This window comes from Osmia lignaria, chromosome 15 (genome assembly GCF_051020975.1).
Source record: "Osmia lignaria lignaria isolate PbOS001 chromosome 15, iyOsmLign1, whole genome shotgun sequence".
NCBI lineage: Eukaryota > Metazoa > Arthropoda > Insecta > Hymenoptera > Megachilidae > Osmia > Osmia lignaria.
The window spans coordinates 12,599,306-12,622,134 of NC_135046.1; the positions used below are offsets into that span (position 1 = coordinate 12,599,306).

General features: G+C 42.5%; 1 protein-coding gene across 8 annotated transcripts in view; it reads left to right on the plus strand.

Annotated features, from left to right (window-relative positions):
• Positions 1–22,829, plus strand: part of LOC117608219 (uncharacterized) — a 29,513-nt gene that overhangs the window by 1,736 nt on the left and 4,948 nt on the right. For 2 of the 8 annotated variants that reach the window (XR_004582307.2, XM_034332993.2), the window contains exons 2-7: positions 11,525–12,134; positions 14,845–14,987; positions 15,292–15,509; positions 15,955–16,181; positions 16,325–16,651; positions 16,878–22,611. Coding sequence is in view for 7 of the 8 variants with exons in the window: in XM_034332993.2 (XP_034188884.2) it covers positions 12,093–12,134; positions 14,845–14,987; positions 15,292–15,509; positions 15,955–16,181; positions 16,325–16,651; positions 16,878–22,611 (6,691 nt within the window). In the remaining variant the exon portion in view is untranslated. Of the gene's footprint in view, positions 1–9,631; positions 9,753–11,524; positions 12,135–12,375; positions 12,672–13,612; positions 13,658–14,844; positions 14,988–15,291; positions 15,510–15,954; positions 16,182–16,324; positions 16,652–16,877; positions 22,612–22,829 lie in introns of all 8 variants that reach the window. The other 6 variants (XM_034332997.2, XM_034332994.2, XM_034332995.2 and 3 more) reach the window with 6 other exon arrangements.

Sequence of the window (22,829 nt, forward strand, 5' to 3'; positions counted from 1 at the left end):
TATCTAGCTATTATGAGAATTATTGATGATACTTATTATTGCAGTAACGTACAAGGTATTATTTTCATTATTATTCACAAAATGAAGTATGCGAGACAAGTTTATCTACTGTAGATAAGATTGAGCACTATTTTGAAAAATATTTAAATAATATGAGTAGGGTAATGACATAACCTCATCTTGACAACAGTAGCATTATAATTTTACAAATACTTATTTTTACAAACAATTCAGATGTTAATAATGATAAGTGATAAGTTATGGTAATTGAAAAAGTATTTTACATAAAGGACAGAATGTATGAAGGTACTTAGCATTGAAAAAGCACAGAAGAAAGGGTTGAGGTTATGGAAGAAGGAGGAAATGTTTTTTTTATTATTATTATTTATCAGTGTTACGATTACGCAGTATGTCAAAGGAAAAATAGTATAGAGAAGGATATCAATTGATCGCATTTGACATGCGAGTAATTTTTAGGGTGAAAAGACGGTTTCGCGACGATTAATCATTTCCCTTCTAGCAGCTCGGCCTATTTAATAGCGTGTTCCAGTGGCCTGTCGCTCGGCCTTTTTATACCGGTTTCAAAGGCGGTCGAGTGTACTTGGTATTTCGTAGCAGTAGTGCCGTTACGATGCTACACATGCGACATTTTTGTCACTATTAACAACACTATTAAATTTTTAAACGTGTCATTGATAATCCCGCGGTGATATTTAGAGTATTAAGAAAATTCTTTACTTTTCAAATATTTTTTAAATAAATAGAAAGAAACGATCATTTTCCGAATGACTTTGTCTGGTAACGGTGAAAAGGGGATTATTAAAGTATTTAAACTCAGCTTCTGCGATGTAAGTTTTGGTCCGGGCATTCGAGAAGAAGGAAAAGAGAAGGGAGAATAAAGTTTTCCCTTGGAAGGTATTGGATCTGGCGAGTGGAGGAAAGGCAAGAAATAGCGAAAGCATTTCTAATTTATCTTTGGAGTAATTGGACCGTTCTTTTGTGACTCCGCGTTTCATATTTTCTCGTGGAATCGACCAATTAAGTTTCCGATCTAAACCAAGGACCAGTTTTTCTCCTTTCAACTTGGTTGAATAATTGACTAAGGGAATTAATGTTTCAAGAGAAGCTCTCTTACTGGATCTGACATTTCGAAGTAGCAGTTCACGTAAGCAAGCTGTCGTTTGACCGATGACCCTCGTGCTAGTCAATGTGTTTACAAATACGACAGGTTGAAAGGATGAAGTCAGTGAAAATTTATCTATCCCGAAATATCATCAACTTATTTACAATCGTGATTTACTCTGATAAATCGTGATAATTCTTTCGGTTTAACTTTACGTTTCATTTTCCAATGTATTGTAATTAAATTTACTCGAGAGTAAATTGAAACGGGGTTGCTGGAAAAATGGAATTTCAATGGAAATTCGGATTTGATAGTATATACACGGTTATCGACGAACACATAATTATCTCTGCTCCTCTTTTCACGTTTATTAACTGGTTTAAAGCTGTAACAGTAGTGGAGTATCGAACGAATTCTAACGAATTCGTTACCGTTTCCCGCTCTCCGTTGCTTTCTGTTTTATCTTATCATAATGCTTTAATCTTTGCCGCGCAATAATGCACGAGTGCCGTTATAAACTGTATAATACCAGTAATATTCGATTCGTCGAGAGAAATCATTTTTCTATGTTAATCTGCTTTTCAGCTACAAGCGAGCCGAATAAAATAATCAACACAATTATTCGATCTGAACATTACCGAATCGGTTTAATCAATTTTCAAATTGACGTTCATTCCAAGGATTGGTTAAGGGTGATTTAATGTTACAAGATGTCTGGAAAAAAAAATTGGGTCCTCCGTATCCGGGGTGCTCCGTTTAAGCAGTAGGGGACAGAACGATCAGCTGATTTGCACTTACACGTCGAATCCCCCGTAAACACAAATGTAAATAATCTCTTAGTGTTCGATCGCTACGCAATTAGATTGTACGCGAATCTATACGCATTCGTTTGTGTAAGTGCAAGTAATATAGATGGATGCAATCAGCTGTTTGGTCAGTCGCTCAGTGCACCCCGGAAGTCGAATTTCCATCGCTTATATCTCGGAAACGATGCTTCTGATCGCAAAATCCTACTAAAGTTTTCAATTTCTTTTACCACGGAGAATCTACAGTTTTCGTAACAAGTGTTCCTATTATTATTTCCACACTGTGTGCATATTTCTGTGAAAACATCGTTGGAATTCGCAGCCTTCTTGTCTACACGTAGGAACGTCACCGTTCCGTCTTCTCTCGGCACTTTCCACGACTCAAGTTCCCTCGAGAGTTCTTCAGCCCTATCTCTGCGACAATACGAACTGCATAAGATTCGTCTTACAACCGCTTGCACTTACATACGTAGGGTGTTATCAAAGTTGTATGAATTGCTTCCTCCACGCTTGGAATTTATTTTTTTTTCCCCCCCCGTTCAGAGATTGTTTTGAGTAAATTTTTTTTAGAAATCTTGCATAAGGAATAACATTTATTGGCTAGGCGATAAAAATTTGTACGCAACACAGAGAACGTTTATTTCCCAGTTGCATCTTCCAGGGCGTTGACCAATTTTATAGGGAGACTAAAGTTTATGTATGTAGACCGGGGATAGAAAATGTTTCGAAAACGGAAGCTTGAAATGCCTTGAAATGGCTTTTTAGTAAACCGGCGAACCTGTAAATACGGCATTGCACGCGTTTCTCCTACAAGTGGAGACTTTGGTTGACGTTGAAGAGCTCCCTTGCACTTGGAGTACGATATTCGAATGTTTGCGTTGCGATTCAACTAAAATACAAATAAATATTTCAACGTAGTAGCATGTCGAGTTTCTGCTGAACTCGAAAGGACTCGTTTGAATGGAATATTCTCGAGTTTCGTGAAAATTCTGAAATCGTTGCCTATGAAACCTATGGAATCGCCTCGTTCTTGTTCAACCGTCTTCGATTCGTACGAAAGATTAACGTGCTTTTAAGCATTTGGTAAATGACTTTAAATCAGACTTAATCGACTTGCTAGCTCGATGTAATTCCGCTCGATTCAGATTATCTGGATAAGGCGAAACGAACGTTCATCGATGCTGGGGAGTAATATACGGTAGAAGTAATAGAAAAAAAGATTCATGCTTTGTATGGCATACGATAATACTAAAAGTTACTGCTTATAGAATGGATGAACTTTTTGATCGAATTTCTCAGAACGCTCTTTCTATTTTCATTTTCTATTTATGTAAAAGTATTCATAGAACGGTTATATTTTCCCAAGAACATAAAAAACCGTTAAAGTAGCCGGTAACTCACATTAAAGTTAATTACATTTAATTATATCGAATCGACAGCTTCGGTCACCGGTGAGCAACGTTCACATGTGTTCGAAAAAAACTCTGCCAGTTCTGGGGTAAGTGCCATGGGGTTCGTCACAGTCCTCTTACCAAAAGGCAATGCCTTCTTCGTTTCGTGGCCAGATCATTCAGGAACAAAGTCCTCGTTCTTTAGCAATACGGCATTTCTCTAAACACTCTTCATTGAAACAAGCAGTCCTTCGATACCTGATAGCTGAGAGACCCAATACGAACATCGGCCATCCTCGGTTACCAGAATTGTTTAGTCTCACCCTCTTTCAAGTCCATCGAAAGCGAAATAGCGTCCGGCTATATGCCTTCGACTTAAAAACGAAAACGTATAAAACAATAAATATACGCGAAAGGTGAAATGAAAACACGAGGTACGTCTGTCGTTCACAACATGCGACCGTGCTATTATTATTTTTTTTTTCTTTTCTGTTCGTTCAACGATGTCCCACGTTTTCCTGCTTATTTCCCTACACGCGACGCCAGAACACCCTAGTTCCCCCCATGCCACGAATCCACGCCTCTTCAATCAGCTGTGCTGCTCTTAACCTTTTACTTGCGTTCAAACTATGCGTATATGTACAGGGTGGCTCGAATACTCCTTTATTATTCTTTACAATTTGAAATCTATAAACCGTTCGGTGAAATCAAAACAACGATGAATATCTTTGATCGAGATTGATAACCTCTCCACTTAGGACTTTACTCCAATCTTTATCGGTCACTTAAACGTTATCTCGATACGAAACGTTGGAACTCTACAATTCCGAAAAATCTATCTTTTTATCGTGTTCCCTTTTTTTTCTTTTTCCAAATCGGGGATCGTTGTTCTTTCGCTCGAAACTTTCCGTTTACTTTTCAAACGTTTTCCACTATTTGGAGAAGCTTAATTAGAATGTGCAGGTTGGACAAATGAAAACACGGTTAGCACAGCCTCGACGCGACAGTTTAATTATACCAGAAATTTAATGTGATTTATTTGACACGAATTTCATCTGTAACTCCCTATTGGTCGGTTTGAACACCCTCCAGCCGAACACCTATTTCCACTCCCGTCACGTTCGTCTCGATATTTTTCTCGTGACGGGAATGCGCAGCGAAAGACCGATGCCTTTTCAAAATTATTATTATTAAGAAAACGTACTTTCTTTTAAAAAGAGAAATTCAAGCAATTGGGTGGCCAGCGAGTTGCGTGTCGCGGAATGAAATATTTAACAGTAGGGATGTAAACATAATTTTGTTTTTATCTTGAAATTGATCACGGCTGTATCGGATATAGATATCTATAAACCGTTCAACGATGTATACAAATTCACGTGCTCGAAACAGGACCGGGCTCACAGTTGTTTTCAGTTCTTCGAACGCTCCGGTCGATGTCCGTTTACTGTTGTCGAGCACACGAATTTCTATTAATTTATGTTCATAATTATAAAAGTGAAAGTGATTAAAGAAATGTATTTGAAACGTAATATTTCGATAGCTTGTCGATCGAAAGCGATTCCCGTTTCGTTTCGCGTTACAAAGGCTTCGAAACACGTAGAGACGGATCGCAAAGGTTGATTCGTGCGGGAAGAAGAGTGAAAGTAAGCAACCGACCGACCGGATGGTTTGCCTCGACCACCCTCGATCGTCTCCTTCCTCGTCACACGAAAGCCCACAGACCCAAAACATTTCGTGCTGCACCCTACATGTAGCACCCCTACAACTTATCGAGAACCCTCCGCCTAATCCAGCTGGAAACACATGGTTCGTCATCGTGGTTGCCAGTCGAGCATATGTAACGCGTTGCTTTCTATCGCTTTAGGGCGGTAAAAATCATCGAATCGATCCAATCAACATCGTACTATGTATAATGGTAGGCCACTTCTAATTACTCTTTGCTCGCGTTCGATCCGTCATTGTTTGCCTCGGATACCGTTTCGTTTCGTTTCGTGTAATTTCACGAAATCATCATCTTTCTTAAGAAAAAAGAAAATAAGCGTGAACCTAGCAACTCGATCCGAGGATAATTTCTCGTTTATATTTTCTACGTGCCGTTCACCCACTACCCTTCTCTTGCCTGCAGTTTAGGGATTAGATCGCTATCGAGATTACCAGACTTACGCGTCCCTCGCCTCTGCGCGTGCACGTTTTACGAGCTAGCTCCCCTTTAAGGGTTAGAAAACGTAAAAACACAGCACACGCCCGTATTACGCTCGAAATTACCACCGACAACTAATACTTTACGCGTTTCCAGCAAAACGACTCCGTTTATAACTACATACTATGTAACCTCCATAATTCTTCTCGATCGCGTTTCCAAATCCTCCATTCAGTTTGTCATTAACGATCTGAAAGTGAAACTCGTTCTATTACACACTGATTGAGTAAAAGTGCACAGGTTATCTGAGAATATACACTTCCGTCGTACGCGTTTTTATTAGAACTCGTATTCCTGACATGCAGCTCGTTTATGGGGTGTACAGGCTCGCCATAAGCTTAAAGGGGATGTATCGTGCCAACATTTCTTCTCCCAATTTTTCCACCTGCTTCTTCGTCTAGGAAAACGAACTCAAGCGAAACCGCGTACAATTTGTTTCTTTTTTTTTTTTTCTAACACAAGGGTTAGATTCGTGAACGTGTCGTAAATTTAGCTAGCCACCCATGAACGATCCTGGGCCCGGGGTTTCGTCACCCTCGAATCGAGTGAAACCATCCCTAGCCGATCAGCTGTTCGCTCAAGGCCGAAAGTCAAAGAGCCTATCTTTAATCGTTTAACTAGCAATGGTCTATAGCTTGTCATTCGTCTGAAAAAGGGTTGAAAATACGAGGTATTTCACGATCGTCGTTATTAACTGGGAAAAAAGGGGATAAAGGTACGTTAAACGCGAGACGTGGCTCTTAATGCTGGCACGAAGAAAATGAACGCGATAAGAGGAGGCAGAGAGGCTCGCGATAACCAAATGGAACCACGTTTAGAGCCACCGAATAACATTTTCGATTCGACCGTGTGTGTAAGCGACACGCTCGTCTTTGGAATTTATCTTTGTTCCTCGTGCTTGATGCTTCATTTACATGATAAAGAAAAGTAACGTAAGGTTTTAAGGCCGACTCTAAGGCTCGATAGACGCTGATAATTGTAACCGTACCTTCTTTCCGTGACGTTTCTTGAAACCGTTAGAAACGCGTTGTTTCGTAAAGATAGGTCAGTAAACTCTGTTCCCAGAAATACCATTAATATTCGACGGTACCATCTCTGATAAGTTCTTTTGAACAAAATCGCGACACGCTTCTGTCGTAGATTTTCCTCGGTCGGGATTCGAATTTCTCGGCGGGATGGAAATTTAATTCCGCAACCAGCTTTCGCTTAAGGAAAGACAGCGAAAGCTCGTCGACGTGGCTTCCACGAGGAATTAGAAACAGAACGAGCAGCTCGATTGAAACACTATCGATTTTTTTCCTCTTTTACTTTTTCTTTGATTCACCGTTGAAACGGAAGACGAAACATCCCTGTTTCCCTCTCCAAGTATATCCTAATGCGACGTAGAAAGAACAAAGGGTTCCCGAGGGAATGTTCTTTTCGTAAGAAGCATGTGGACCAAATTGAAATTTTCTCGCATTATATTCTTAACGCGGAATTTAATTAAATCCCCTTCTAACACGATTCTGGTGTTTTGATGAAATGAAAATGTAATTTCAAGCTTTTGACTTCTCCAACAGAACAGGGACAAAGTTAGTTTGTACTTCTTTGAAGTTGACATGTTTTCGCGGTGTACGTTCTCACGGAGACTTATACAACCGGCGGAAGTATTCATTTTTGATAAGAGGGCAGGTATGGATAAATCTTGTTTCTTTCTTAGAATCGATTTAATTTATCAGAAAAAGTTGACGAATTCTAAGAAGATTCAGGTCTCGAGATGTTAGGCGGTCAAGCGATGCAAGCTTTCGCGTGTTACACGCGATAAAGCTACACTGGCGACGATAACGTGGAAATACCGTCGCTTTTGCTTTGCCAGTGTTGGACTACTGCTCGAATAGCTATACAAAGCGAAGAAGCTGTGACAGTGGACGAAACGCTTTTCTGCTTTCCCATCGACCGAGCTTTCTTCTTTCAAGCGTATTTCTCCGCGTTCCCGACCACGACCACCTTCGCTAACCCATTTTCGCATGGAATTCAAAAATGTGTTCCATCCTGTAACGCGAGGCAGCGACGGCACATTTAAAGCTTTTAATCTTTCTGGAACGCAAACGCGAAACACGCTTCTGTTTACCAAGCGAATCGAAGAACAGCTGTGCATATGCTGTTCCATATTTTACAAAGTAAATTAAAAAATAATTTTGCGAGATACGAAGTTGGCATTTTTCTCGTCCATCGAAGTTCTAGCTATTTTGTAGACGTAATCTCTATTAAAATGTCGTTCTTTCCGGTTGCGAACGGTTCTGTAACTCGAACGAGCCTAACCGGAGCCTACGTTTAACCCCGAAGTACTACGAGTACCTTCTTCTGCTCGTTTATCCAAGATTAGACGATCGCAGCCGGTAATGAGCTTTCGAGACTCCGAGACTAAACGCATTATTCGAGAACTCCTCGAGCCTCTCCACGCGTACTCTTTCCCTTTTACGAGGCTCCTTTTCAACCGTACACTGAACTTACGCAGACTTTTCTCTCTGTTTCGAATCAACTTGGTAATATCGTGAAACTCCTTGTCTTGCGATTCTATAGCTTCGAACTGTACACCGTAGAAGAATGCATTAGACGTAATTTTAGGTTGCCATCGAGGGAATCTATAGTTTCGTGGAACGACCACTGATAATAATTAAATATAGACGTCAGCGTTTGCTTAACAGTAACAGCTTCTAAAAAATGAATTGTCGTGACTTATCGGGTTAAGAGCGTAGGTATTGCATCAAGTAGAAACTGTAACGGGTTTCATGCCGCAGGCACAACCTTAATTAATCGTTTTAGATACGCGTTGCTGGAAATCTTGGTGGCGAATCATGGTATCGAGTCCAAGTATGACACACATTTTTCTTGGGAGTTTAATTTTTGAGTAAAATGGTGTGGAAAATCGAAATGAGAGTGGTGCATTAGACGGAAGCAAGGAGACGCGAAAAGAAAGAAACGAAACCACCTTCGTGTCTCCCTTAAAAGGAATGAGAGGAGAAAAGAAAGCAAAATGGTTGCGTGCGCGTGGATGTGGGTGTGTATGGGGTTAAAAGTAGAGACATTGTGCCGTTAAATATCACGTTGAGGAACGTGTTTCCATTGGGGATTTTCGGGGACAAAACGAAATCCGAGGCGAGATATACAGATATCGTAATGGTAGAGTCGAAAACACAGTAGTCGAGACACACCATAGGGAGCCAGGAGCATTGTTGTGCTTGTAAAAAGGGAAAAGAGACAGTCACGAGCAGACAACGCTCGCAACTTTCGATTAAATTGTCGTTTCTTCGCGAAGGGGTCAGCCGAACATTATAAATTTTTCCTTTTCGATTCCATTTCTTTCGCGTATCCCACCATTTCGTCCAGTATCAGCTCGTTGCGTATCAAACGATCGATTTTCAATTTCTTATAATAAATGTTTTCGCAGATTTTCTGCTCTCTCGATCAACATTTCTTATGTAATCGAAAATGTCGCCAAGAAACACAAACGTGCAACGTCCTTGGTGGATCTAATATATATAGTACCTACGGAAAATACGAGGAAAAATGCGCTTAATGAAAATTAAGGTAATCGCGTGGCTGATCCAACATCGATGCGTCAGCTGTTATACGGCAACAGGTGGTCCTTTGTCGAAATGGATGAAAAAAGGGGTATCCTTTTTTTAACGACTTTCTACTCGGTTCTGGATCGAAACTCGGAAAATTTAGGACGACTTTTCGCTTTTCACTTTGAAAAAAAAAAAAAAACATAAAAGGATATCCCAGAAATTTATTAATATTTCTAACAAGAACGAAATAATTATACTTTCAACAGTTTCTGAGTCGATAAAACTACTTATTGCGGTTGTACCCAAATGTTTTGGAGCGCGTATCGATTGAAGAATAAAAATCTTTGACCATAAGAACGATAAGAAGGATATCTTGGATGTTTTATGCGAGCAGCGTGTCAGTTGTGTTGGCCAGCAGCACAGAAACACGTCTATTTGCGTGCCCCGTCACGTTAGAATTCGCGGACGTTACAAAATGCAGCGCTGACTACGCGTACGGAATGCCAGCAAGCGAATTTCAAGCAGATTCTTTCCTTTCCTTTTCTTTTCTTTTCTTCTAGAATGACGTCCAAGTTTTTCGCCCCTGTTCGAGGAGAAGGACTCGTCCTTCGCCTGGAACGTTTTCCTCGACGGTCAAGTAGCAGACTCTTCGGTTAACCGACGAAGGAAGAAATTTCAAAGGTATTTCCTTCCTTCGGTATCAAGAAAAGAATTACTATGAAAACGGAGTGACGTTTATTCGTCAGACTCGAATAAATGTTCGTCGAGATAGCAATAATAACGGAAGAGTTTCGAGACGAAACGGAAATACCGGAAAGGGAGTTAACCCGATTAAGTTGGAATAATTAGGATTTTGCCGTGTCTCTCGGTAAATCGAATCCTCGCGTTAACAGGAGGGAAAGTTGCGTTTCGGAGGCGCGATTCCGCGCGGAAAGGAAGATTCGATTCGTGTGCTCGATCACGTGAAAATCAGAACGCCGAGAACGCGTAACCCTGTGTGCAAGGTAGACGCAGCAGAATCGTGTAATCGATAGATAACTTTCTGCTTTGGCCCGGCTTCTGGTTTCGTCGGCAGACGGTGAAGGCAGAATAATAGCTATTCGTCACGAACCGGTGCAAGCCTCCGAGAGAAACGACCGCACGGTTGTACTGAATTAATCTTATGCAAAACATTCGAAACCGAATTCTACAACATTATCCTTTTCTATCCTTGACATTGCGTTTCGAGTTCGCCCCGTAGGGAAACATTCTATGACATAAAAGTGTCGCAAATTGCCACTTATGACATATCAATTCGAAGCTTATAGTTTCACGAAAATGGCTACGTAAACGATTTATCGATATTTCTTCAGTTATTGCCAATGATCAGATTTCGTTACGTGCCAACCATTCGAACGTAACCGAGTAACGAACCATGCTCAATTAACTTTTTTCATCCTTTTTCGTTGTAGGTAAGAAATTACCGGAAGTTCTTAGAACTTGAATCAAAGCTTGACTAATGAAATCCTTAACGAAGAACTTGACTTCTTTTTACGGTTGTTATGCTTGAAATTCATGAAATATGACATTGATCAATGAACGTTCATTACGTCTGTTTTCCTTTTTCATTTTCTTTTTATTTTTATCAAAGCTTTTGCTTCGTTCGAACGGCCTTCGATTACCCCGGCTCGATAGAATGTCCGAGATAAATGTTTTTCTCCTTCTGAAAGACGAAATGCTTTACGACTGTTGTAGAACGAGGTTGCGAAGAAGAGAAGGATGCGGACAGAGGAGCCGTTATTCTTTTCGAATAAAAGACTAACTTTCCAAGCGAGAGGATCGATCTCGTTCGGATGGTATCGAGATTCGACCTCGATAGACGTACTTACGTCCTCTCCTCGTATCATGGATGAAACAAAATGCATCGTACATGCTTCCGGTGTAACGTTACGTTGAATTTCTTTCCTCGGACTTCTGCTCGGTCTGTACGGAAAAAGAACGGAAAATTGATTGGAACAATGCTATTCACTTCGGTTCATTTCACGACAAAGAAATTGCGAAACGTGTTTTCTCAGTTGGTTCGTCGGAAAAATGAATTCTTCTTAGTAGAACGTTCGCGTCAACGCTGCTTAATTAGGTCAGGAATCGTTAAAATTTCATTGATTCGTCATGGTAGCATAAAAAAAAAAAAAACAGGAGGGTAATAAAAGTTTTCCAACGAAACGTTATCGTATTTTGAAATTCACCGACGAGCTAGTCCATACGGAGTTCATGAATTCCTAAGAGAATCTTCTGAAAGTTTTACAACGGATCGTTTTTATCGGTTTCTTCGAGTAGCAGTATCTTGAGAAAAAAAGATAGAGAAACGACGGTTTAAAGCTAAGGAGAACGTTTCTCACTGATCGAAGCTGTTAACCCGTTGCCTGCCTCGCGTACTAACTTTTCTTTAACTGATTTTTCTTTTTCTATTGCAGATGATAGCGGTACAAGAAACGTCGGCGTTCGGTTGGTAGTGACGTCTGTCCTGAAGACTGGCTGGTCGGGGAAGAAGACTCGGTATAATACACTTCGAAGAAGTCGCGCGAAAAGCTAGAAGAGAAGAGACAGAGACTGGCGGTGATAAAGCGGAAGAAAGAGAGGAAGAAAGTAGGCAGCGGGAAGGGTAAGGGTAGCAAGGGTAGTAAGAGTAAAGGGAAAGGAAAAGGAAAAGGAAGGAAGAAAAGAAAGGAGGACGCGGCGAGATAAAGGAGGCTGGTCTCGTGGAAGGGCATCTTCCGTTAATTCAGGATCGAACCTTGGGGGTTGCGAAGGTCGCTGATGTCCGCTACGAGCCCTGCCCCTACCCCTGCCAGCTCACCGTCACCGGAACATACCGGAACCGGAGGAAGTATAGCCTCGCTCGTTACCCTACGCCTCGATCGAACAAGAAGAAGAAGACGGAATATTTTTTACCAGTCTAACCGACCATCACGCGTACTCTCGTTCGGAACTTCAGTACCATTGCTGCTGCTGTACCGCCGATCAGCTTGACCACCCCTCTGAATGTCTTCACACATCCAAAAGTCGTGCGTGGTGAGGACACAGGTTCATTTCTTTATATCTTTCATCATTTTTCTCCCTTCTTCCTTCTCCGACCTTATATCTTCTATTAAATATTACAGCTACTCCGATCAGAGTTTTATCGAACGCGAATTGACAATCGAATCTTCAGCGACGTTCGAACACGGTATTACCTCTTTGAGTGGCAGAAAAATTTTGTCTTTCTCCTCGCTGTCGGGTGAGAGTTGGTAACTCTCACTGTAATTTATCATTTTCGTATTTTAAGGAGACAGAAGCGAGCGAGCGTGTGACGGACAACAAGCGTGAAATCTTGAAAAGAGTATGCGATGTTTGATCAGGCAGAGCCAGTGTTTCTCGAGAAGCGGTCTGGGTCCTTATCCCAGTAGGAGAAACGAGGTCGATGGAAGATGGTCGTTGTTTCTGTATAATGACCTTTACTTAGAAAGCATTTTCTCCGAGCTACTTTTCATTTCGTTTTTGGAAAACCTATTGCGGAAGATGGATCCTTAGGTAGAGAGTAGGATTAAATTCCAGAAACTCAATGTCATGCCAGTTAAAGAGGTAATACTACGATACGTATGTAGATCGTATTTAGAATATTTTCTTTTAACTCGAACTCTGTTTACTGCTTGTGGAAAAGTCAAGAAAAGAATGAATAGGTGGAAGCTCGGATAAACGTTTAAAAATCGAGGAGAGACAGCAGCGAGCATTGCCGCACGATCCCATGGAATTCGATTTAATATCAGAAGGAAATTGACAGAATTTCGCAAAAGGTTGCTGACGCGTCGTACAGAGTCGCATTATTGAAATGTTGGAATGTTAAAGTTTATATTGGAAATCGCATCGAATTTCGGCCTTTGGTTCTGTCAGCTTTCGATACAGATACGATCGTGACTATTCGTTCGATTCGTAAATAGAAAAAACAAAGAAGAAAATTGGAAAGCTGTATAACAAAGAATTAATAGGAAGAAATATTTTTACAATTTTATACAAAATCGTCTTTCTGAGCTCCCGAGTACAAAGAACGCGTACTTAACTTTCAGTCTATGGCAATATCACGAAACAAATGAAATGATTTAATTTAGATGAAAAAATGGGAGCAGCGAAATTTGATATCACGCTCAGCAGGTGTAAAATTAGGGGTGAGATTCGCTAAGGGATGGAAACTCGAGGAAATAAAAAAGCGAAAGGGTCGAGAGAAAGAAGAAAGAGGGAGATTTCTGTACGACGCGACGGGGGTTGCTCGAGAAGCGGAGCATGGAAGTTGCAAATGGGGAAAGTTACAGAAAAGTAAGATCGGGGAGAGTTTTCTGTAAGTAACCGATGCGATGGTCGAATTCGCGAGGGATGCTTTCGAAATGAACTCTTTTTAGCGATTGAAAGTTTGTCTGGATTTTTGAAATATTCTAGCTCTAACCTTCCGCTCTAGCTCTTTCCCTTATTTCATGAAGAAGATAAAACACAAACCACCCTCCGATACTCACGGTGTTTTACCGTTGCAGATTTAAATGGCTGATTGTGAGCGATTGATGCTTTGTTTATATAAGGTAATATTTTTTATATTATTGATTATTTTTTTTTTCTTTTTGTTTGTTTTTGTTTTTCCTTTCCTTTAAGTCATTTGAAATATGATGGGAATGGAAAATATCCTCTCGTATAATCTCTTTCGTTACAAGGCGATACATTTTCAGCTGAAACAGAGATGGAACTTTGTAGATTGTCGAGTTTCTTCCATGCACTCGTGATCTCAACATTTATTACACTCTGAAGTCATTCATTTCGTGACCTACATATGAAAATTCCGATGGGTTTACTCCTTCCCGGATTTGATAGCGAACAGATTGAATTCGATAAACGAAACTACTCTATATTCATCGTGCTTCTCCTCAAAATTTCCCTCGATTCGCTCGAATTTTGATTAGCTGATTTAACCTTTTGCGTTATAACAAGAATTTCGTTGGATAGTTTTCACATACAGTGTATGGAACGTCTCGCCTTGTTTATCCGATATTTGCGGTTTTCCAGGGGAATATACTGTTTTTCTCTTGTTCGAGAACCGCCTCTCGACGATACCCTATCGCTTTTCAATGAATGAGATTCCATTCGCCGTAATTAACAGTTATCCGTTACATCATTACTGAAAGTAATTTCTCTGATACTCGATACGTTCGTCTTGAAAACGATATCGTCGAATAAGCCGTTGAAAACAGTGATTTCGTCCAACTCGCAAACTAATTGTAAGTCACCTCTAATTAATTGTACAACTTTCGCTAAACTTGGTCGAGTCTGACGAAGCTAGGATTAGATAGAGAAGGTAAAGGTGTATTTCTTTTCTCCTCTCGATATTGTGTTCAGCGGGTATCGAACCAATTTTCCAAAGTTTTCTCGATGGTAGATCTGGTCCGAGTGTTCGAAGAAACGATTTTCCACGTTTCCTTTTCCTGGTTAAATTCCCGTCGTTTCGAAGACGGAAATACGATGCCCGATGCTTCTGTCACGATATCGTTTTATCTCGGCAGAGAATCGTTATTTATTCCCGAGGATCAAATAGAGAAGAGAGAGAAAGAGGAGGCTTTGTCGAGTCTCGGACGCTGTTTCAAAGGGTTAATTAGTCGAATACCGTTCCATCCTCCTTCTGCTCCTCCGATTCTTCCACTACCATCAGGAATAAGTCATCGAACGTTGCGGGTGTTTTATTTGTATTTTAATCGATCGCTGATTTATCGAGTTGCAGGGGCTTGAAGCGACATTGAGTGACAGCAAAAAGAAGTACGGCGACAAGGTGAATGCACTTCTGTCCGCCTGGGAGCATGTCACCAATTTCATTCCTGGGGCAACGCCAGAGGCCACCCAGTCTCTCATAGAATGGGCTCACAAGTGAGTATTCGCGTCGATCCTCCTATCCTCCTATATTCGTCGAAACCGTAGCAATTATCCATCCTCGCGATTCCTCCTCTCCTTCCTTTCCTTTCCTTTCTCGTTATTCTTCGCCTCTAAAACTAACGATGTTGCGCGCAGACACTGTTTCGTTTCTTCTCTGTCTTCTTTCTTCCGTTGCATCGCGATGAAAAAAGAAAAAAAAAAAATACTTGCCGTGTCTGAAATATTATGACTGTTCCTGGTTCGCTCTTTGTCGTAACAAATTTTCAACTACAACTTTGACGATATATTTGTGTTGCAGACACACGTTGAAACTGGTACTGCGCGGGGAGTGGCCAAAGTTGTCACCCGCGACGAAGACGCACCTCAGTGTAACGTTACAGAGGTGCGCCTCTCACCTGGTGCAACACCCCGCTGCACCCAGGTGTACTGCCCTGATAGCTCTGGTGCACAATCCATGGACTCATCCCGCTCTCGACAGCATACTTAACGGCCAACCGGATTCCGAACATGAAGAGGGTACTATGCCGCACAAATTTATTTCCCCTACCTGACTTGCTAACCCCCTCAGCGATCGGAAGTCCAACTATTCGTTTGAATATGTACACCATCTGACGTGGGGTCTAATTATCCCAGTATCTAAGATATAGAACTGTTAGGAACTGGTAGCCTTGCTGATGAGTCCATTAGGGAGCACAAGACGTAGCGCGCCTTATCCTCCTTCCTTCCTTCCTTCCTTCCTTCCTTACTTTCCTTCTCTCCTCTGTTTAATCATCGTTGTAAGCTAATGAGACATGGATAACACGGATCAAAGAATTTTAGTTGAGCATCTGAAAGAACCGTTAATTTACGATTTATCATAATTTCTCGGTCACCTGTAGATTCGAAGAAGGAATATCCTGACTTCTGTTCGCAAAGGGTTAATGAAATGTATACTAATTGTGTTTGTGTTTTTGATCGACAGAATTCTGTTGTTCGGAGAAAGGTGAACTGCTGACAATGAGGCTGAAAATACTTTGCGAGGACCGCTGCGAGGATATAGCGGTAAACCTCGCCGCTGCCTGCGTACGTTCTCTCCGAAGGAGCGATCGGTTGCGTTCGCTCTCGGATTCTCATCACGTTCATTACATGATCGACGTCTATATTGTCCTCTTGTATAAATTGAAACGCACGCAAGATATATTCGCTCAAGTGAGTGTCACTTACGAATAAGAAATTAAACCAATTCGTTTCCTTTTTGTCGGCGACGACAGGCCGCGATGGACAGTGGCGAAATTATCAAGCATAGGAACGAATTTTTCATTGTATTATGGTGAAAAAACATATTTTTTCAGTTAAAATTAATGGATCTCAGCGACGGATTGGAGCTGGTCCAAAGACTCAGTGGTGAAAGACCGACAAAGTATGGGACTGCACGGGTTTGGAGAAATTCGATAAAAGCTGCTGAATTGGTTGCACAATATCTCGTTACGGCTGGTATGGTACGACCTGTGCCAGAAACGGGCGCGAATATTTTGGAACAAATTCTAAACTCTTGGGCATTGTTGCATTCAAAGTTGAAAGATGTTGCGCCCACGTTGCCGGGAATGATAAGAAAATTGATCGAACCTGCCGAAAGTGCTCAGCACATTTATATATTTTGTGCAGTACTTGCAAAACACGTGAGCATCATTTATACATGAAATAATTACACTTGACATACAATACTATTAGGTTGTTACAAATGAAATTGTATTCTCAAAGTTTTTCAAATAATATTCCATTGATCAAACTGTGTTTTAGAAAAATATTCATATGAAACAGCTTAATAATTCATTGAAATTTTCATCTACACTTATCTGAGAGAATAAACGGAACGTTCACAGGCTTGTTTGTTTTCAATTACAGTTTGGCGACAGTATAAAGCCTCTGGTGATCGAACTGTACATCAGGGCGTTAACAACGGATATGAACGAGTTGGAGAGCCAGAAGACAAAATCCGACACGGAGAAGGTTCGCGAAACCGCGAAGCGTTTGAGCACACAGTTTCTTAAACTAGCCGACGTGGTTGGTAGTAACATCGGTATAGCTCGTGAATGCGTTCTCACGGCATTCTCGTTGCATCCTACGAGAGCTTGTTACGACAGGATCAAGGAAATCGCTGTAGCCTGTGGAAAGACGAAAGAAGACGGGGCTTCGAACGGAAGCGACGCTGTGAGCGAAAAATTGAAACACGTGTTGGAGAACAATCATTCTACCGCGGGGTTTAAAAAACCGGACAGCAATATCAGTGAAAAGAACGAAGGAATCAAAGCCACAAACGTTGAATCACCTTCCTCTTTGTGTGGCTCCTCGTTACTCGCAGTTACGTCGTTGAACAATTCATCGCCAGTTGTGTCCAAGAAAAACATTGATTTTCAAAATGGACAAGTGAGTAAGAGTTTTGAGCGAACGGATCAATTGCTGAAAAGTCTTTTAACCACCTCGAAAAAAGCAGATTCCACGATTTCGGGTAACGACAGATGTCCTCTGCATCCAAAGAGAGACCCACTGTCCAACGAAACGTTGGGCGAGCTTTGTTTCAATTGCGGCGAATTTACCGGCAACGATATATCGAAAAGTAAAGCACCGGAATCGAACGAAACGACGTCTAAAAACGTGGAGAGAACACTGGACGCTTTGATTCTGATCAAAGGGGACGCTGTCACGGGTTCTGCGAACTACGACGAGAAGTCGGTGCCTAATCAAGTTCTCGACGCGGAGAAACTCGGTCTCTCTCCACAGCTTTGCGACGATTTGGCCGTTGTTTTAAGCAGTCCTCGTTATCATATGCTTAGCTGGGTTCTAGATTGGAAAGAATTGAACAGTCTATGCGAAAGATATTTGGAGAATGCAGAAGAGATGAGGAATACCAATAAAGAGTTGAAATATCTGAACATTGATTATTCGCAGTTTAAGGATTGGCCTTCCGAAGACGACACTAAGGATATCTTCTTTGGGATTGAAAAAGGGTACGAACAATGGGTTGATTTACCTTCGGATAATTCGGAGCAGTTCGGTAGCTTTCAGCCTGCGAGTAGTTACAAAAGGGCTACCGCCAGAAGAAGTCTCGACGATACCACCACTGATTCGGATAGCGGTAGTATCCTGCGTATCAGAAGGTCGGGGAAACAGAGGAAGATTCATAGATTAGAGTCTTCTGAAAGCGAGTACGACAGCATAGAACGTAAACCGAAACATTTTAGGAACAGAGTCAGCTCGGTTTCGGATAGCGATAGCAACACGCAGGATAGTCAAGCGGACAGTCTCGGCAGCGGTGGTTATCGGTTGGAAGTGAAGAAGAAGCCGAGCAAATTGTCCAATAAGGAGACGAGCAAAAAACGTTCGAAGGCTTCGAAATTGACTGCCGAGTCGGTGTCGCATTTTCATATGCTCATTAATGAAAACGTTAGACACGGGAACACGAACGAAGACGCGAGCGGTTCTGATGTAAGCAGCAACGATATTATTACTTTGTTCTCAGCCGATATGGACGAGAATAAACGAGAGACGATAAAAGGTTCGGCTTACACGGCAGCTGCTCCTCTGATAATCACAGAGAGAAGAAGCGATCCGGCTGTACTTAAATCCTTGAGAATGTTCAGGCCACAAAACTCGAAGAAACCCACCAGGATCTCTCAGATATTACAAAAGAATCTTTTGAACAAGAGTAAGGACAATAATAACTTAGAAAATAATGCAAACAGCGTGGCAAAGTTTGCACCGATGCTCAGCACTTTGAACTTGAATCCAAAGATCGTACTGACTAGAGCGGACGAAGTCGACAGGAAGTTGATTCGAGCGAAGAAGCAGCAACGATTGAGTAGCGGTGATATTACCAGCGAGCTGATGAACATTCAGAAAAATATGCCATTCTCTCCGAACAAGAACGCGATATCAACGTATCAGAAGCAAAAAGGAAACGGAGGTACCATCACTGGCAAGACGGATCTATCTTCCACCGATAGGCGAGACTTGAATTCTAAATCGAATTTAGGGAAACGAAAATTTGACATTCTCGCGAAAGCTGTTAGAGATTCGGATATATTAGCGAAGAATGTGCCAGGCTTAAATTCGTTGGACATGATGGTACCGCCAAGGATGCGCCCTACCGTAAACGTTGTCCAGCTCTCTAGAAACATTCCACAAAGTCCGAATTCGGGCTCCGTTAACAGCGGGAACACGCCTCCAAGGCCAAATAGAACTCCTAGCGTTGCTGGAAATATTCAGTTACCCGGCACACCCTCTTCCGGTGGGCATGACAGCGGCGTTGGCATGAGCCCGGCCGGTCAGACCCCTCCTTCCAGATCATCGACTCTTCCAGACGTCGGCGAAGAGGCGAATCAACCACCGGATAGCTCGCCAACTTCCTCGACCACCACTAACGTTTCTAATCAGCTCGAACCGGACTCGAGTCCCAGAACGGTACCGATTCGTCGAAATCAGCCGAACCAGTCGCCTAAAAAATCTCCTTCCCCTTGCTCCGCCGTCACAACCACCACAACTACAAGCACCGGAATCTCTTCGACGGCCATCAACTCGGAACAATTGCAAATCGTTTGCAAACCGGACGGTACTTACCAGTTGGCCTCTGTAAATCCAAACATCGTATCCAATCAGAGGAATATTCTTAATTTGCAAAATGTCGATGATGGGAATATCGGTACGTTTTCTCGACAAACGCAAAGAACAACGGAAAACACGAACGCGAACAGAACCACGTACGACAGGTTGACTTCCTCGTCCACTAAAGTCAGTCCGCAAACTGGTCAGAACACCGGCCTACCAAAGTTTCAGCAAGCTTTTGGTAAAACTATATACACCCTTTCAACGGATACTTCAACGAGCGGCGCATCAGAAACGCTAGTTCAATCAGTGTCGCCGCAGAAAACGTCAAACTTGTCCAAGGCGGTACAAACGTCCGTGCCTAATTCGCAACAAACAAACCCATCTCCGGGAATTAACGTACAATCCATCGCAAACATTCCGAATACGTTGCAATTATCCACTAGCAGACAAATATTGAATATCGTTCAGAATTCTGGAAACAACACGAACGTGGCAACCAGTCCGAACGCTAATCAAACGTTGACGCAGCTGGTGCAAAGCGTTCAGAATGCTTCACCTGGTGTGATTTACACGCACAAAATCCCTGTTACGATATCCACCACGAATCCAAGTCAATTGAACATCATACCAACCATTTCGCATGCGAATTCCATACCAACTGGAAGAACGCCGGTAGTCAAATTGAACATCATTCGTGCTCCTTTGAGACAGCAGAACATTACTGGGGCTATTCAGGCGGTTTTAACTACTCCCAGATTACAGCAGCAGCAGCAGCAACAACAACAACCACCACCACCACAACAGCAACAACAACAGCAGCAGCAGCAGCAACAACAACCATCCGTTAGAACAGACAGTTTACTCGGTTCCCCTATTGAAGTGCCCAATCAAGTTAGCTCGACCACTTTGGAACAGTTAAGGGAATTTGAAAGCGTTCTGGAACAAGTGAAAGAAAGAAGCACCATTCAGCCACAGTCCCATCAAATGATATCCACAGCGGCTACGACTACCGTGCAAACGCAAACCACCACTCAGCAAACCCAAGCCAGCAAGCAACAACAGGTTTCCGTGAGCGCATTAGCTCAACAACTTCTAATGCCTACACAGCAAACCACTGGCAATGATTTTGCGAGTAACGGGAACACAGTGAACTTCCAACAGGATGTATTCTCTCAAAAAGTTTCGTTGGCTTACGCGAATCAGAACACAGGAGCCACAGCCGCCGTTGCCGCTGCCGCTGCTGCTGCTGCTGCTGCTGCTCCTAAAACTCCAAATTCAACGCCTGTCGTCGTGGTGACGAGTTATTGTCAGCCTGCGGCTTCACCCGCTCTGAGCGTCACCTCGCAAAGCTCTTCCAGCCCCTGTGTTACCCCAGCACCAGCGCCTATATCTGGCAAAACACCGCCCACTCCACCGTCCTCGAAGACGGTGAAAAAGTCGGCGCCGAAAACCGTGAAGACTAGCGCGACCAACACGTCAAAGGCCTCACCGATTCCGAAACCGCAACAAAAGCCCCAAGAGGACGAGCAAACTGCTCAAAGAATCTACGCTATCTTGGACGAGTACGCGGAACAGCTTCGAAATTCACCAGATCTTAACAACAAACCCGCTCCAAGGAGAAGATCCAATCCACCGACGAATCCTAGTCAATCATCGAAAAGGAAAAAGTCAAATGCCAACAAAACGAAACCTGTTGGACAGCAAAATTCGGAACTTAGTCCGAGTACGGATGATCTTGGGAGGACTATGGGTAGCGAAGACTCGTCCAGTGGCGTGGTACACGTGCAAGATAGTCCAGCAGGCTTTTCGGCTCCGGAGGAACCTACGAATAGCGTTGGAAACGTGACGGATGCGTCTGCCGAGGTTCGAAATTTGACCAACGACTCGAACGATGGTGTTGAATTGAACGTTAAAAGGAGAAATCTAATCTTCGCGGAACCTGGTTCGGGTCAGCCTAGAGCTGTGATCGTTCAGGAAGCTGTGCAGACTAGTTCCGTTAGCGTTAGCGAAGCTCTGGCCTCTGTCACGGGAAAGATGGGAAGCACTGCTGTCCTTGTTCCAGGTACTAACTACATCTTACCGATGAACCTTATGAAAGGAGGTCAACAGTTCACGATAGTGTCCAGTGGATCGAAGCTTCTGGCCACTGTACCAGCTACCGTTCGAACCACCGGGAACACTGGAGTTTCCAATACTCTGGTACTCCAATCGTTTCTGAATCAAGCCGGAAAGATCATCTCGCAACCGGCACAGGTGAAGCAGGTTAAGATACCCACTTTGCAAACATTATCGGGCAATCAAACTCTGGCTACCACTCAAAATGTACAAAACGCCTCGGTAGTGATCCCGCAGCCTGGAAATGGCGGCCAGTTTGCAGGAGACACAACCGTAGAGAAGAATAACATTATCGGTGACTTGACCATGGCGAAATCGGATCCTGTAAGTGGTACAGTTAGCGTCGAATCGACGACAAACGCTATCGTCGTGAACAAAAGCAATTCTACGATCGGTTTAATTCAACGTAATCTAAACGAGCCTGCGGAGAATCAACAGATATGCGGCGTGATCACGAGCAATCCGAACTTGGCTCTTCAGGGCACCCGATTATTCAATTCTTCTATACACAAATTGTCAACACCGACTCTGAAATCGGACAACGTGGTGTGTCTGGCACCCGCGGCAACGATCACGCATACAGCTGAGAAAAAGTCACCTCAAGAAAGTCAGTGTCACAACGAGAAGCCAGTTTCCATTCAGACTGGTGCTACGATCGCTCTTGCATTCACCACTCAGTCAGACGTGTCTATGCTGAACGATCCTCAGCAGCAACACCAACAGCAACAACAGCAGAAAGATACGAAGGAGGTATCCACGGAATTGATTCCTGGTGCTAAGATCATCTCCCCGAAGACGGTGAAAAGAAAAATCGACGACACTATGGGTATGTCGGAGAACGTTCCGAAAACCTTGATCACTTCCAACTCTGTCGTTTGTTCGAGCAATACCACGACATTACAGAATAACAGAAAAATTGGTTAGTGTCTTTGCCAAACGTATTTCAAAGTAATTGGAATTGTTAGAAAAGCGGTACAAAGTGTCTCTAGAAATGTGTGCCTGTTCATTTTCTATGGATTCTTATAAACAGTTTTCCACTAAAACCAAATACCAAAATTGATGTTGATTTTCTTATAGCACATTTTTAAAGACACCCTGTATACATGCACCATTGTCGGAAGAATTTCGACTCGTGTC